This window comes from Antechinus flavipes, chromosome 5 (assembly GCF_016432865.1).
Source record: "Antechinus flavipes isolate AdamAnt ecotype Samford, QLD, Australia chromosome 5, AdamAnt_v2, whole genome shotgun sequence".
Classification (NCBI taxonomy): Eukaryota; Metazoa; Chordata; class Mammalia; order Dasyuromorphia; family Dasyuridae; genus Antechinus; species Antechinus flavipes.
Genome location: NC_067402.1, coordinates 227877839 through 227890878, shown reverse-complemented (window position 1 = coordinate 227890878; position 13040 = coordinate 227877839). Strand labels below are relative to the sequence as shown.

The 13040-nt window shown below is 33.6% G+C and overlaps 1 protein-coding gene across 4 annotated transcripts in view; it reads right to left on the bottom strand.

Moving 5' to 3' along the window:
* LIMA1 (LIM domain and actin binding 1) overlaps nt 1-13040 on the bottom strand; it is a 113366-nt gene that overhangs the window by 15755 nt on the left and 84571 nt on the right. For 3 of the 4 annotated variants that reach the window (XM_051963038.1, XM_051963040.1, XM_051963039.1), the window contains exons 5-7: nt 11256-11340; nt 10325-10476; nt 4206-4313 (exon numbers count right to left, since the gene is read on the bottom strand). In XM_051963038.1, coding sequence (XP_051818998.1) covers nt 4206-4313; nt 10325-10476; nt 11256-11340 — 345 coding nt within the window. The remainder of the gene's footprint in view (nt 1-4205; nt 4314-10324; nt 10477-11255; nt 11341-13040) is intronic. The other variant, XM_051963041.1, reaches the window with a different exon arrangement.

Below are 13040 nucleotides of genomic sequence, written 5' to 3'. Positions count from 1 at the left end.
TACATCATTTCCCTCTGTAAAAGATCCCCTAAGTCACAACTCTAAAAAGGGATGGAGTGAATGAGAGACTACCCAAGTATCTTCAAAAATGAGAATAAAATTATTTAATATCAAAAGTTCCTATTTGTTATTTCTAATTCCCCAACTATAATTAAAAACATTCTTAAGAGAATTGTTATTATAGAAAAACAAGTTTACTATATCCTTTCAATGTTTTTGCTAGTTTATTTTAGATGAGAAGTTGGAGTTTTTGACAGAAATGACTAGCTTATTAAAAAACAGACTTCTTAAAAAAATTAACTGTATGGATATGTATACATATATTGGATTTAACATATATTTTACCATGTATTGGGATACCTGCCATCTAGGGGAGGGGGTGGGGGGAAGGAGAAGAAAATTTGGAACAGAAGGTTTTGCAAAGGTCAGTGTTGAAAAATTACCCATGCATATGTTTTGTAAATAAAAAGCTATAATAATAAAAATAGATAAATAAATAAAATTAAAAACCTCTAAAAACCAAAACAGAACCATCCTTCAGCCCTTACAAACTTAGCCTTAGACTTATGTCAATGTCTAAATATGTAAACTCTCCAAATCATTCATATGTAAAAGACTGAAATCCCGGTCAGGAGCTATCAAACTAAAAACAGGGCAGCACCTTGTCAAATTTGGAAAATTTTCACCAGCCCTGAAGTCAGGAGAACCTGAGTTCAAATCAGCCCCAGTCACTTAATACCTTAGTTGTATGACTCTGGGGGCAAGTCACTTAACCCCCATTGCCTAGGCCAAAAAAAGAAAAAAAAAAAAGATAAAAGAAGAAAAAAAAAAATTTAGAAGATTTCCTAAATATCCTGATTACAATATAAGACTTTGGTCTTTGGAAGAAAACAACTGAAAGAAGATAAAGACCTCCCAATGATTGGCTGAAGATCAACCATGCTCCTCTGGCCTTTAAGAGGAGTAGAGCGCAAGCATTTATTAAGAACTTATTTGTGCCAGGCACTATGTTAACAATTTTACAAATATGATCTCATTTGATTCTCACAACAATCTAAGAAGGCAGGTACTATTACTGTCATTCTCATTGGGGGGGATTGCTTCAGGAAACTGAAGCAAACAGAGTTTAAGTGACTAGTGTTTGAGACTGGATTTGAACTCACTCATTCCTGAATTCAGGTCCCTCATTCTATATATCAAAACATCAAGCTGGATCTAATTCAGCAGACAGACAGTGAACTTGAGGAGTCCTCAACTCGTGAGGACTTGATTGTAAGAGGAGTACAAGAGAAGGAAGAGAATTTATTTTTTCTCCCCTTCCATTAGTAATGATATCTTGGCCATCTTCTGGGGTAACTCTATGGCACTGTATAATGACTCTCATTCAGAATCTCCATCTTGGAGGATGTCCTGGTAGGACTCTCCTGCAGAAAATTTGGGACTGAAAAAGTTTTTTCAGACTCTATACAATAAGCTTTCTTTTACCTGGGTATGGAAGCTGATATGAATAATATGGATGCTGCAAAGGTAGAATGCTGATATCTAGCAATGCATCCGGCTAAACGGAGAAATCTTTACTTAAAAGGGGTACCACATGACTTCAGAGATAAGTATACTGATCTAACCTCATAGAGTCATGTACATGTTAATTTAGTTCCATTTATTCCTGAACATTGCTTGCTCTATTATGGCATAATACAGCTTTACCAAGATTCTTATGGATTACAGATCCATAGGATATGTTTTTGCTTGACAGATTAGAAATTCCAGCTACTAAAGCACAAACCCTACTTCTCATCCCCGACTACTAACTTTCTTATTTTTATCCACTTCAACTCTTCTTTTCCCCTTAATATATCTCAGTGTAGAACATAATTCTACAAACTTACTTTCATCATAAACGTTTTCTTTTTACTTCTCTCTATTACTGAGAGCTAATCTCTCTTGATCAATAACTGCTCAAAGGATATGAATAAGGGAGATGAGGGGAAGGGAAAAGCTTAGTGCTTGGAATCGGGATCCTGTTGCTTGGGATAGTCTTCAGAACCAAGACTCTAAGGGAGCTGAACTGGGAAGAATTCCTATTGGTCCTAGAGATTTTATTTTTTTCTGAAATAGCACAGCAGTGTCCTAGTCAAGAAAATGAAGATGATGGATGCCATAGACCAACTGACAGCAAGAGAGTAGGCCCGGTCAGCTTTGTCAAAAAATTTGCTCAGCCAAGATGTCTCACTCAGCAATGAGCAGCACAGAGAAATCATTAGAAGACATAAGTAGTTCTGTAATAATGGAACAGGTGTTCAGTTGCTCTTCCATGTATGTTCACCACGTCCTATCGAGAAATATTCACAATTACTATATTTGATCACACTTTCTATTGATGATGTTTGTAGAATACTTTATAAATTCATAGGTAAAATGCTTTTGTTGCAAATCTTCCTACTACGGTTTTTCATTAAATATGTTTACACTGAAATAATTATGTCATGTGGCTTTCAACAGGTACACACACTACTGGGGGCTCAAAAATTCTAGCTTTTAGGATTGCTAGCTCTTAGAAAACTTAGAACCTGATATAGAGTGCTCAATCTCCAGGAAGCCTGATCTGTAAGTGTAATTAAGGTGGACTCTCTATTTATCAGGTGCTACAAATAAATATATATAACACATTAAATTGTTTTGCTGACTAAGGCAGGATTTCATAGTATAATTGTTCAATCTTCAATAAGGGAATGCAGACACAGTAGGCAACTAATTGATTTTGTCTAATCAACAGCTATACTCATCTTACAATGTTCTCTTTTCCCTTTAATTTGATCTTGATCTTGCAGCAAAAATTTAATACCAATCACTAATAATAAAGTACATATCCAAATCTATGACTTCCTTGCAGGAAATATCAATCTAGGAGATTTTGTTTAATCGTTTTATTAGAATAAGATGTAAGTATACTCAAGAGGAAAGGAAAAAGTAAAAAATGAAATGCTTTGCTTCATCCTTTATTCCATTGTTAGCATTTTTTTGCAACAAGTTAAAGTTCAAACATGGTTTATGTGGTTGTAAATAGGATTTGAGGCAGATGGCCAAAAGAACAAAGAACGAAAGTTGTGAAACTGCTGATTGTTTTCAAAAGTGCAGCATAAGCTTGGACAATTTGTATCCTCTACCTCCTCATCTATTCCCTTACTTTGTGAATCAACTATACTAATGTTTCATTATAATAAATTGTAGTTAAAGTTTTCTGATGATGCAGGCCATTTCAGCATTCCAATATTTAATAAATGTAAAAGCAAGATGGAAGTATAAAATTGGTCACGGGGTCAAATGAAGTACTTGGTTACATCTCCCATCTCTGGGTTTCGGTTTCCTCATTTATAAAATGGGAGAGATCAGAATATATGATCCCTAAAATTCCCTCTAATTTGAACAGACTAATTTTCAGAATTTTCACATGCTAGTCAGATCAGGAAAGAACAGTGTTAAAAGAGTTAATTTATGTGATAATTTTTCTCAAAAGACCAACCAACTACTGTAATGTTTAAAAGCCCTTTCCTCATCATATTTCAAATCTAATTGTGCTGAGAGTTCAGAAGACCAAAACAATAGAAACAAATATTGGATGATGGAGAAAAAAAAGAAAATTATATATTAAATTAAACATAACTAATGCTAGAACAGTATTAAATCTAGAGATAAGTACCTTGAAAACATTAGGAACTCAAAATATTTAAAGGCCCCATGAAGTTATCAATTTCCTCTCAAGATTTAAAGTTTTTTGTTTGTTTGTTTGTTTTTGTTTTTTTGCTGAAGCAATTGGGGTTAAGTGACTTCCCCAGGGTCACAGAGCTAGGAGGTATTAAGTGTCTGAGACCAGATTGAACTCAGGTCCTGACTTCAGGGCTGATGAAGTCTCAAGATCTTTTAAAGTAACTGGCAGACTTTTTTGAATCTTCAGCTAACTAAACAAGAGTTTTCACTGTATGCTCATTTTACTTGTTTAACTCTTAAGAGAATAATTTATTACCAAACTTCAAATATCACCAACTGAAGTTATGTAACTTGAAAAAAATGATGATTTGCACAGGCAGCTGCAATCAAATTCCCAGACGATACACAGCAACAGTGCTTGAGTTGTTTCTAATTTTAAATGTCTAATCTAGAACACATGCTTCCTTGGCAACTGAACAGCAGACAATTCCACCTACCTTCTCTCCTTCTTGATGGGAGATACAGTCTTCAAGACCTGGGGGAACATTCTCTTTTTGCTCCAATTTATGTGTTTTTATTTCATTACCAGTATTCCTTAGCTCATTCTACAAAAGAAAAATAACTTAAGTATCTAAAAAATATTCTTAATGTTCCTTTCCCTTCAAGTCACACTCTCTAAAAGAAACTTGTGATGTTGAAAAACAAAAGCAAAAAAAACCCTTCAAGCAGCTTCAAGTCACACCCAGCCCCCTGATTCTCACAAGTAAAACCCAAAGATTAGTGAAATTACAAAAGCAGCTTTGTGGAAATACCTCAGAATTAAGGGTTTGTAAAATGATCTAAACAGAATGCTCACTAGGACACAGACACATCAACATACACACAAAGATCTTGTGATTCACACTCTTGGCAGTAGAGCTTGAGGCAATGTGAAATTTGTGAATTTTGTCAGAAAAGACCATTCAGGAGCAAGGAAAAGGAAGATGCAAATGCCAGCAATCAATAAATGTACTAACCATATACATAAATGACTGCCTGGAAAGAGAGACAGGGTTGGTGTGCATATTTTAATTACAAAGACAATGTTTACTGATACTATAAAACAAATTTTTCCTAGATGTTTTAAACAAGAAACTGAACAGGCCTACAAAGTAATTTTCTAGTGTTCCCACAAAATAAAACAACTTGATAAAACAGTGGGGTCCCCAAGTAGGAGTCTTTGGGCTTTGACAAAAGGGTAACATTAGGGGATGGGAAGATAGTGCTAAATCTTGGAACCTTGTCTCTCATGAAGACATGTCTCTCAAATAATCTTCCCCTCTTCTCTTCAGCTAGTATCACCCAATAAACTCCTCCCCTTCTCACCTACTGGTCTCTCATGGCTCTTTTATGCTCTAAGTGTTAGGGCTATTAAAACCTAACTGGGCCACCCATATCAGCTGCTATGCAATCAGATAAATCTACACATTCCCAGTGATCCTAAAAACATTTGGTTGTTCTCCAGATTCCTGTGGTGGGATGATGAATAAGAATTCCCTATTCCCTTTAATTTTTGATGGAAAAGAATGAGTCACACAGGATGAAGAGGTATGGATGAGTTGTAATTAGCATCACAATCTCATTATGTCATTCCTCCTCCCCCCCAAAAAAATCCTTTTTCTAAACTTCTGGCAAAGATATCATCATTATTCTGATAAACTTTGGTGTCCCCAGGTTCTTTCACTCACATATGCAATCATTTGCTTCATCTTCATCATTTCTCCTCTGAACTACTGTAACAGCCTCCTACCTGGACTCCCTGCCTTAAGTTTTTCCTCATTCCAATCGACCTTCCACATCACTGACAAAGTGATATTCAAGTCTGTACAGGCCTGACATGCCACTACTTTATTTAATAAATTTCACTGAGTTTTCCTATTCACTCTAGGCACAAATATTATTTCAACTTTAGTTTATCCTTTTTTAAATATCTTTTTTTTGGTGCAAGTTTTACAGTGTTCATAATTATATATGTGGGGGCAATTACATTAATTTCAATTTCAATTATATATCTATCTAATTTACATGTGACATATAAATTAAATCCCTACGGATATGTGTATTATATAGATGTGTGCGTATATATATACACACACATCTATATATAAATAAAAGTTACAAGTATACAGATCTGGAATAGCTTCATCAAGAACTTCTTAATGATGGGATATGATACGAAAAACGTTTGGAGAAAACCGTGATAAAAATTACCTTTCAGATCTGAATGTATGTCCTATCCTTCTGGATACTCTCTTATCTCTGAATTTTTGTGACACCTTTTCTTCAAGTCATGAATCCCTTCATTCCTTTAAGGCACAGCTCAAGTAGCATCTTCTGCCTTTTCTGACCTCTCCAACCATTAGTTCCCTTCCTCTCAAACTACCTAGAGATATTTAACTAATTTGTCTATGTTCACTTAATTTTATATTTATGTTATATTTCATATATATATATGTGTGTGTGTATATATATATATTTCTTTTTTCTTTTCTTTGTACTTATAATTCCTACCATCTAACAGTGCCTGGCACATAGTAGGTCATAAATCATAAGTCATTATCTTTCCCCTAAACCCTTCTTTCCCTCTGTCGAAGGCAACACCATCTTGCCAGGCTCTCAGGCTCACAATCTAGGAGTCATTTTAGATTTTTCCCTATCTCTCACCCTCTATATCTAATGTGCTGATAAGGCCCAGCAATTTCACCATTATCACATATCTTGAATATCCCTCTTCTCTGACATTGCATTTTAGTGTAGGCCTTTATCATTTCTTTCCTTGATTACTGAAATAGCCTGCTAGTAGGTCTGCCTGCTTCAAGTCCCACTCTCCACTATAATTCATTCCCCATCCAGCCATCAAAGTGGTTTTCATAAACTGCAGTTCCCATCATGTTGCCCCAACTTTTCTTTAAACTCCATTTGCTCCCTACTGCCCCCAGGATCAAATGCAAAATGCTCTGTTTAGCATTCAAACCTCTTCATAACCTAGCCCTCTTCTACTTTCCTAGCGTACTTACACCTTACTCCCTGACACATGCTTTTCAATCCAGTGACACCAGTCTCCTGGTTGCTCTGCTAACAAGGGGCATCTCTTGTCTGTCAGCACTTCTTGCCTGAAATGCTCACCCTCCTCTGTTTTTGTTAATCAACTTGGCTTCCTTTAGATAACAACTAAAATCTCATCTTCTACAGGAGACCTTTCCCAACTCCTGTTAAGTCCAGTACCTTCCCTTTGTTATTTATTTTCTATTTATCCTATATATAACTTGTTTTGTAAATATTAGTTTGCATGTTCTCTCCTCCATTAGGTTGTGAGCTCCCTGAAGGGCAAGGGACTGTCTTTAGCTTTTTTTTGTAAATGCATCTTGCACAATACTTGGCACATAGTAGCACTTAATAAAAGTTTACTGATTCATTTTTGTTTTTAAATATATGCTTATTGATACCTTATTACCTAAATTCTATTTAAATTTTCTAAATGTCTTGCCCTCGCTTCTCCCAGAAAGCAATTCCTTATAATAAAGAATTTTAAAAATAAATTTATTTTATTTTATATAGATGGTTTCCTCCAATGTCCCTCCCTTCAACAAGAGGCATCCCATATAATTTTTTAAAAGAAAAAAATTAGCAATACAATATCAATATATTATATATATTGACAAAAATCTGAAAATATATTCAATGTTCTACACTAATGTACCTTCCACTTCTGCAAAGGAGTGAGGGGAATTATCTTTTCATCTCTCTCTTTGGGACCATTCTTGGTTTTTTTTCCTCTCCTAATTATATAACATTAATTTTTTATTTTTAGTGGTGGTTGTTCTTTTTATTTACATTGTTGTAGTTACTGAATGTATTATTTTGACTATGCTTACTTCACTTTGCTTCAGTTCATGTCATTCCATGTTTCTCTGTATATTTATTGTTTCTCACATCATACTAATACCTCATTATATTAATATACCATATACCGTAATTTGTTTAATCATTATCCAAGAGATGGGTATCTTCTTGGTTTCCAGTTCTTTTCTCTAACAAAAAGTGATGCTATGAATTATGACTTCTCTTTAGGATATCTGCCTAGAAGTAGAATCTCTGAGTCAGCGGGTATGGATAATTTAATCTCCTTATTTGCATAATTCCAAATTATTTTCAAAAACAGATATATAGACATAGCTGAGAGATATTGTGGGTTTGGTTTTCTGATCACTACAATAAAGTGAATATCACAATAAAAAGCGAGTCATATGAATTTTTTGATTTCCTAGTGCATATAAAAGTTTATATTATTTATACTATTCTATTATATTATTCTGACTATTAAGATTCAATTAATATTATGTCTGAAAAAATCCTTAATTAAAAAATACCTTATTGCTAAAAAATAAATGCCAACCATCATCTGAGTCTTGAACAAGTCAAAATCAATGTATTAGTGTACACTTCCCATAACCTCTCCAACATGGATTATTTCCATTATTTATCATCTTTGTCAATTTGCCAAATATGAGATGAAACATCAGGGGTTTTGATTTGCATCATTTCTCTTATTCTTAGTGATTTGGAGCAGTCTTTCCCATGGTCATTAATAATTTCCAATTTTTCTTCTGAATATTATCTATTCATATCCTTTGACCAATTATTAAGGAATGGAATTTGGTTTACAAAGTTCATGAAATGCAATAAATATACTCACTTCTATTTATAATATTGTTGTATAAAAGAAAAAACATACATATATGAAATGTATATGTATGTGTAATATACTTTTGTACCTTTTTTACAATAGTATATTATGCACGCGCACACACACACCCCCCCTAAATATTTATAACAGTATTGGGGGGGGGGCTTTTTTGGTAGCAAAGAATTGTAAACCAAGAAGATGCCCATCAATTAGGAAATAGTTAAATAAATTATGGTATATGAATGCAATGAAATGTTTATGTACTAGAAGAAACTATGAATATGATAAATATAGAAGCAAGGAAAGAATATGAACTGAGGCCGAATGAAGAAGAACCAGGAAAACAATATATACAACAACTATGATAATATAAATAACAAGACAGAATAATGGAAATTGAATCTGATGCCCCAAAGATAGGAGAGGCCATTTCTCACTTCTTTGCAGAGGTGAGAGACGATAGGTGAGAAACATAGCATATAATGTAGGATTTTTTGGTATGCTAATTAATTTTATTGAATTCTCCTCCTCCTCACATTCTTTTTTTTTCCTTTGTTAAGTGATAAGTGAAATATGAAATAATTGAGGAAACAAAGATTTGAGCTTCTGGGCATATTGATTTACTAAGAAATGCATTCCAACTGTATGACAAATTGGGACCCTGATTCCTCAGCTTGGCTCTGGACCACGAATAAAGGTGGAGACATATTTTTATGCATTTAAAGAAAACAATAAACAGGATATAAAACAGACACAAGATTAGATAATATGATCTCTAATTAGAGGAAAGTTTAGGGGCTTTCTCAGTTGGGAGGAGGAGAACTATTGGGAGCTATAATCCCCTGAAATCAGAAAAAAAGAGGTTCTCCAACCCCCTAACACCAAGTATCTGCATTCAATAAAATGAACGAGGATACAGTAATTGATTGACTAGTACAGGCCAGTTTTTAGATAAATATTACAAATTGTTTGACATTCTGTAATTGTTAGTAAACTCCCTGTATCAATCTTCAGATCTGATTGGGTTTCTAGTCAGCAGGTCCTTAGTTAAAAGTCTCTAAGCAAAAAGTAGAGGTGGTCCAGCTTTCCAGCCATGCAGGACTAGGTTCAAACAATGCAATAAAGTTTTTTCACAATTCCCATAACTGATTTAAGTTTTCTGACAAGACAGAAACTAGACTAGACCCATAATGGAATAGAAAGAAAACTAAGTTATATCCAGAGTCAGATGATAGAGTTAGTCTGGCCCACACAATTCTCAAAATTCCCTTAGTTATAAGGGTTGATTCTCTAGAAGAGATAAAGGGAAGAACAGAGTTGAAAATGAAGGTAAAGACAAACTATATCAATCAAGTACTTTAAAACAAAATATGTTGCTGTGTTTATAAAATGTTATTTTATGAAATATGTACTCTACCTTTTCTTTATCATTTATCTTTTCCCATCCCTTATACAAAATTGCCATGAGTCACAAGGAACATAAGGAAATCTCAAAAGAGATTACTCATCAGAATATCCAGGAGAACATTCAAAGAAGATATTAAATGCAGAATCTAGGAAAATTCTGAGTTAGGATTATAATAAATAATTATAGATTAAGTATAATTTCAAGAAGGAGATTAAAGACACAAAAAAGGAAACCAGGGCTTGAATCAGAAAAGGGTGTTTTAAATGCCTACAGTAAAATGGATACATGAAATAAAATATACAACTTTACAGTGGTGAAGGTAAAAATAAAGTACTTATTTTTCTGAGGTGAATTCTTTCAAATTGGTTTAAAAAGCACAATGAATATTTTTTGTTTGTTTAAGGAGGTTCTTACCTCCAGATCTCAATAAATATTTGTCATATGTTAAATGGTTGAAAAGATAAATAATGTAAGATACATACCATATTGTGTATTGTGGAATTGCCTTGCTTGGACACAGCTGCCTGATATTTGGCCATCCTGTCTTTTACTGATGTTTCAGAAAGGCGAGGAATCTCTAGACTTTTTTTACTTTCACTTTTCTCTGAACCAAATGTAGAAGATGACAACTGGCCTGGAAATGGCAAATAAATAGCATCCTTTTTAACAAGGCAAGATAATATATATTTCAGAGGTAAATTCAAGAGTCTAAGGTTCTGAGATATTTTAAAGTAATAGTCAATTTTCTCTATTAGAGGTAAAAAAAAAAAAAAAAGGAACCAGGAAAATACTTATGATCCACAAAATATCCATTCACCCACATTCTTAACATTAAAAAGCAAGTTTCTAATATAAACTTCACCCTTCCCCTATTCTATCTTACACTGATCAATAATTAATAAACATTTAATAAACATTTCTTTGAAGATTCCTTAACCAGTAAAGGATTAAATTATATTAAGTACATTGTATTTCAAATATTGCACTAAATTTTAGCACTTTTAAAAAATAATGCTTACTTTTGGGACTCTGAAAGGCACAGTACATTAAAGACTGAAAACTGATTAATCTTTTGATGATTAAGTCCTTTGAGGGTAGCCCAAAATTGATATGGTCAGACTTTAGGCATATATTGTAATAAAGGGCAGGGCAATTAAGGGAGAAAAGCTAAAAATCAAAAGTCTGAAAATATAAAGAAATCTGTGGAATTAAATTTAAACAAAGGCAGCACCAGCACTGTCAAATGATGATTTATGTCCCTGTCATCCCAACCTTCAAGTCAGACTTTCCAACTGATATCATGTATATAAAGTACCCTGCAAACCACAGAAACCTATATATAAAGACAACTTTTTTCCCCTATCATTTTGTCTTACTACTTCAAAAAGTTTCCAGAATAATTCCTACACATACCAGGAGCAGTTTCCAAGTCTTCCAGAGAAAGGCAGTTTTCAGAGATCTTTCTTCCACCTGCACTTCTGCTTTGGTCCCAAAGAATCTGTTTAGAAAATATATCAGTGAGTTTTGTAGAAGAGATGAGGAACTGTTGATGTAATATTCAGAAAAATACAGGTGCTGCTGGTCAAGTTCATTGTTTGTTGTAAAAACCTAATAAGAGTTAAATGTGAGAGAGACTTTGACAAAAAAATAAACAATTGTCATCATGGATGCCAAGTAAATCAGAATATAATTAAGACTCTTAAGAAAGTTGATTTGAGTCTTTTTGCTCCCTGAAAATGATATTCAGCAGTAGAAGGTAACTGTATAAATAAAGTAAATAATCTATTCCACCTTCAGTTCCCTAAAATGTCAGTCAATGCCCTGCCTAATCAATTGCCACTAATAAAAGCTATCAAGCATTCAGAGAGGCTTCAAGACCCAGATACCCTCGACATACAGCTTCAAAATTAACTAGCAAGTCCTCAACAATCCCTGGAAGTTACATTTCTTTCATTTTTACAAATAAAAGGGGAGGGCGATTTCTTACTGGTGCTTTTTATTTTAAAAATTATTTTTGAGAAACTCCTGACCTGCACCATTTCTTTTTAAAAGAAAAGGAAAATCAATGTACAATTGCATTTTATAATATATAGATCATCCCATCATAATTGTTTCCCTTTACAGCCATCCACCCCCATATCTCTCCAAATAAAATAAAACAACTTGTCACTAGATGTTAATAAAAATTTACAAACTTGGTCTCAAATAACTCAAGCAATATTAAAGAAGGTGAAACCATTAGTTTTAAAGAATTTTTTTCTCTTGCGATAATAAGAAAAAACACTTTGATGTATCTGTTATTTCATTTCATTACTAGTAATGGAGATGACTTCCAGATTTAAAAAGCCTACTCTATTTTTTCTCCTGTCCCATATCACCAACTACCTTATAGGAACAACTAATTAGTTATCCCCAAGGCATGTCAATTTCAAAATCTCAAGCTCAGTCAAAAACATCTCATTTTTTCCCCAAAATTCTCACTTCTTCTATACTTTTCTATTATTATTAAAGGCACCATCATCTAAATGATACTTTCAATTTCTGACTGTCATTCACCCCACACATCCAAACAGGTGCCAAATCCTTGTCATTTCTGTTTCCATCAAATCCCTTGTATACATCTTCTTTTCTTTACTTTCATAATGATCACACATGTTACAGCCTTCATTTCTTGTCTGGACTTCTACAAGTGTCCTAATTAATTTTCTTGCCTCAAGTCTTTTCCTACTCCAATCTATCTTTCACACAATTACCTAAAGTGATTTTTCCTAAAATGCAGGTCTGACTATATCATCCCCCTCTTCAAAACCCTAGTGGCATCCTTTTACTTCCAGGATCAAATAGAAAATCTTTTTTCATTTTAATAGTATTTTATTTTTCCAAATAAATGCAAAAATTATTTTCAACATTCACCTTTGCAAAACTGTTTCAAATTTTTCTCCCTCTTTCCCTTTTCCTCCCCAAGATATTAAGCAATCTGAGATAGATTTTAAACATATGCAATTCTTCTAAACATATTTTCATATTCATATGCTGTACAAAAAAATCATATCAAAAGGGGAAAAACCACAAAAAAGAAAAAAAAAACAAGCAAACAAGCAATAACCCCTCCAAAAGGTGAAATACTATGCTTTGAGCCATATTATGTCTTCATAGTTCTCTCTGTAGATGTGGATGGCACTTTCCATCACAAGTCTA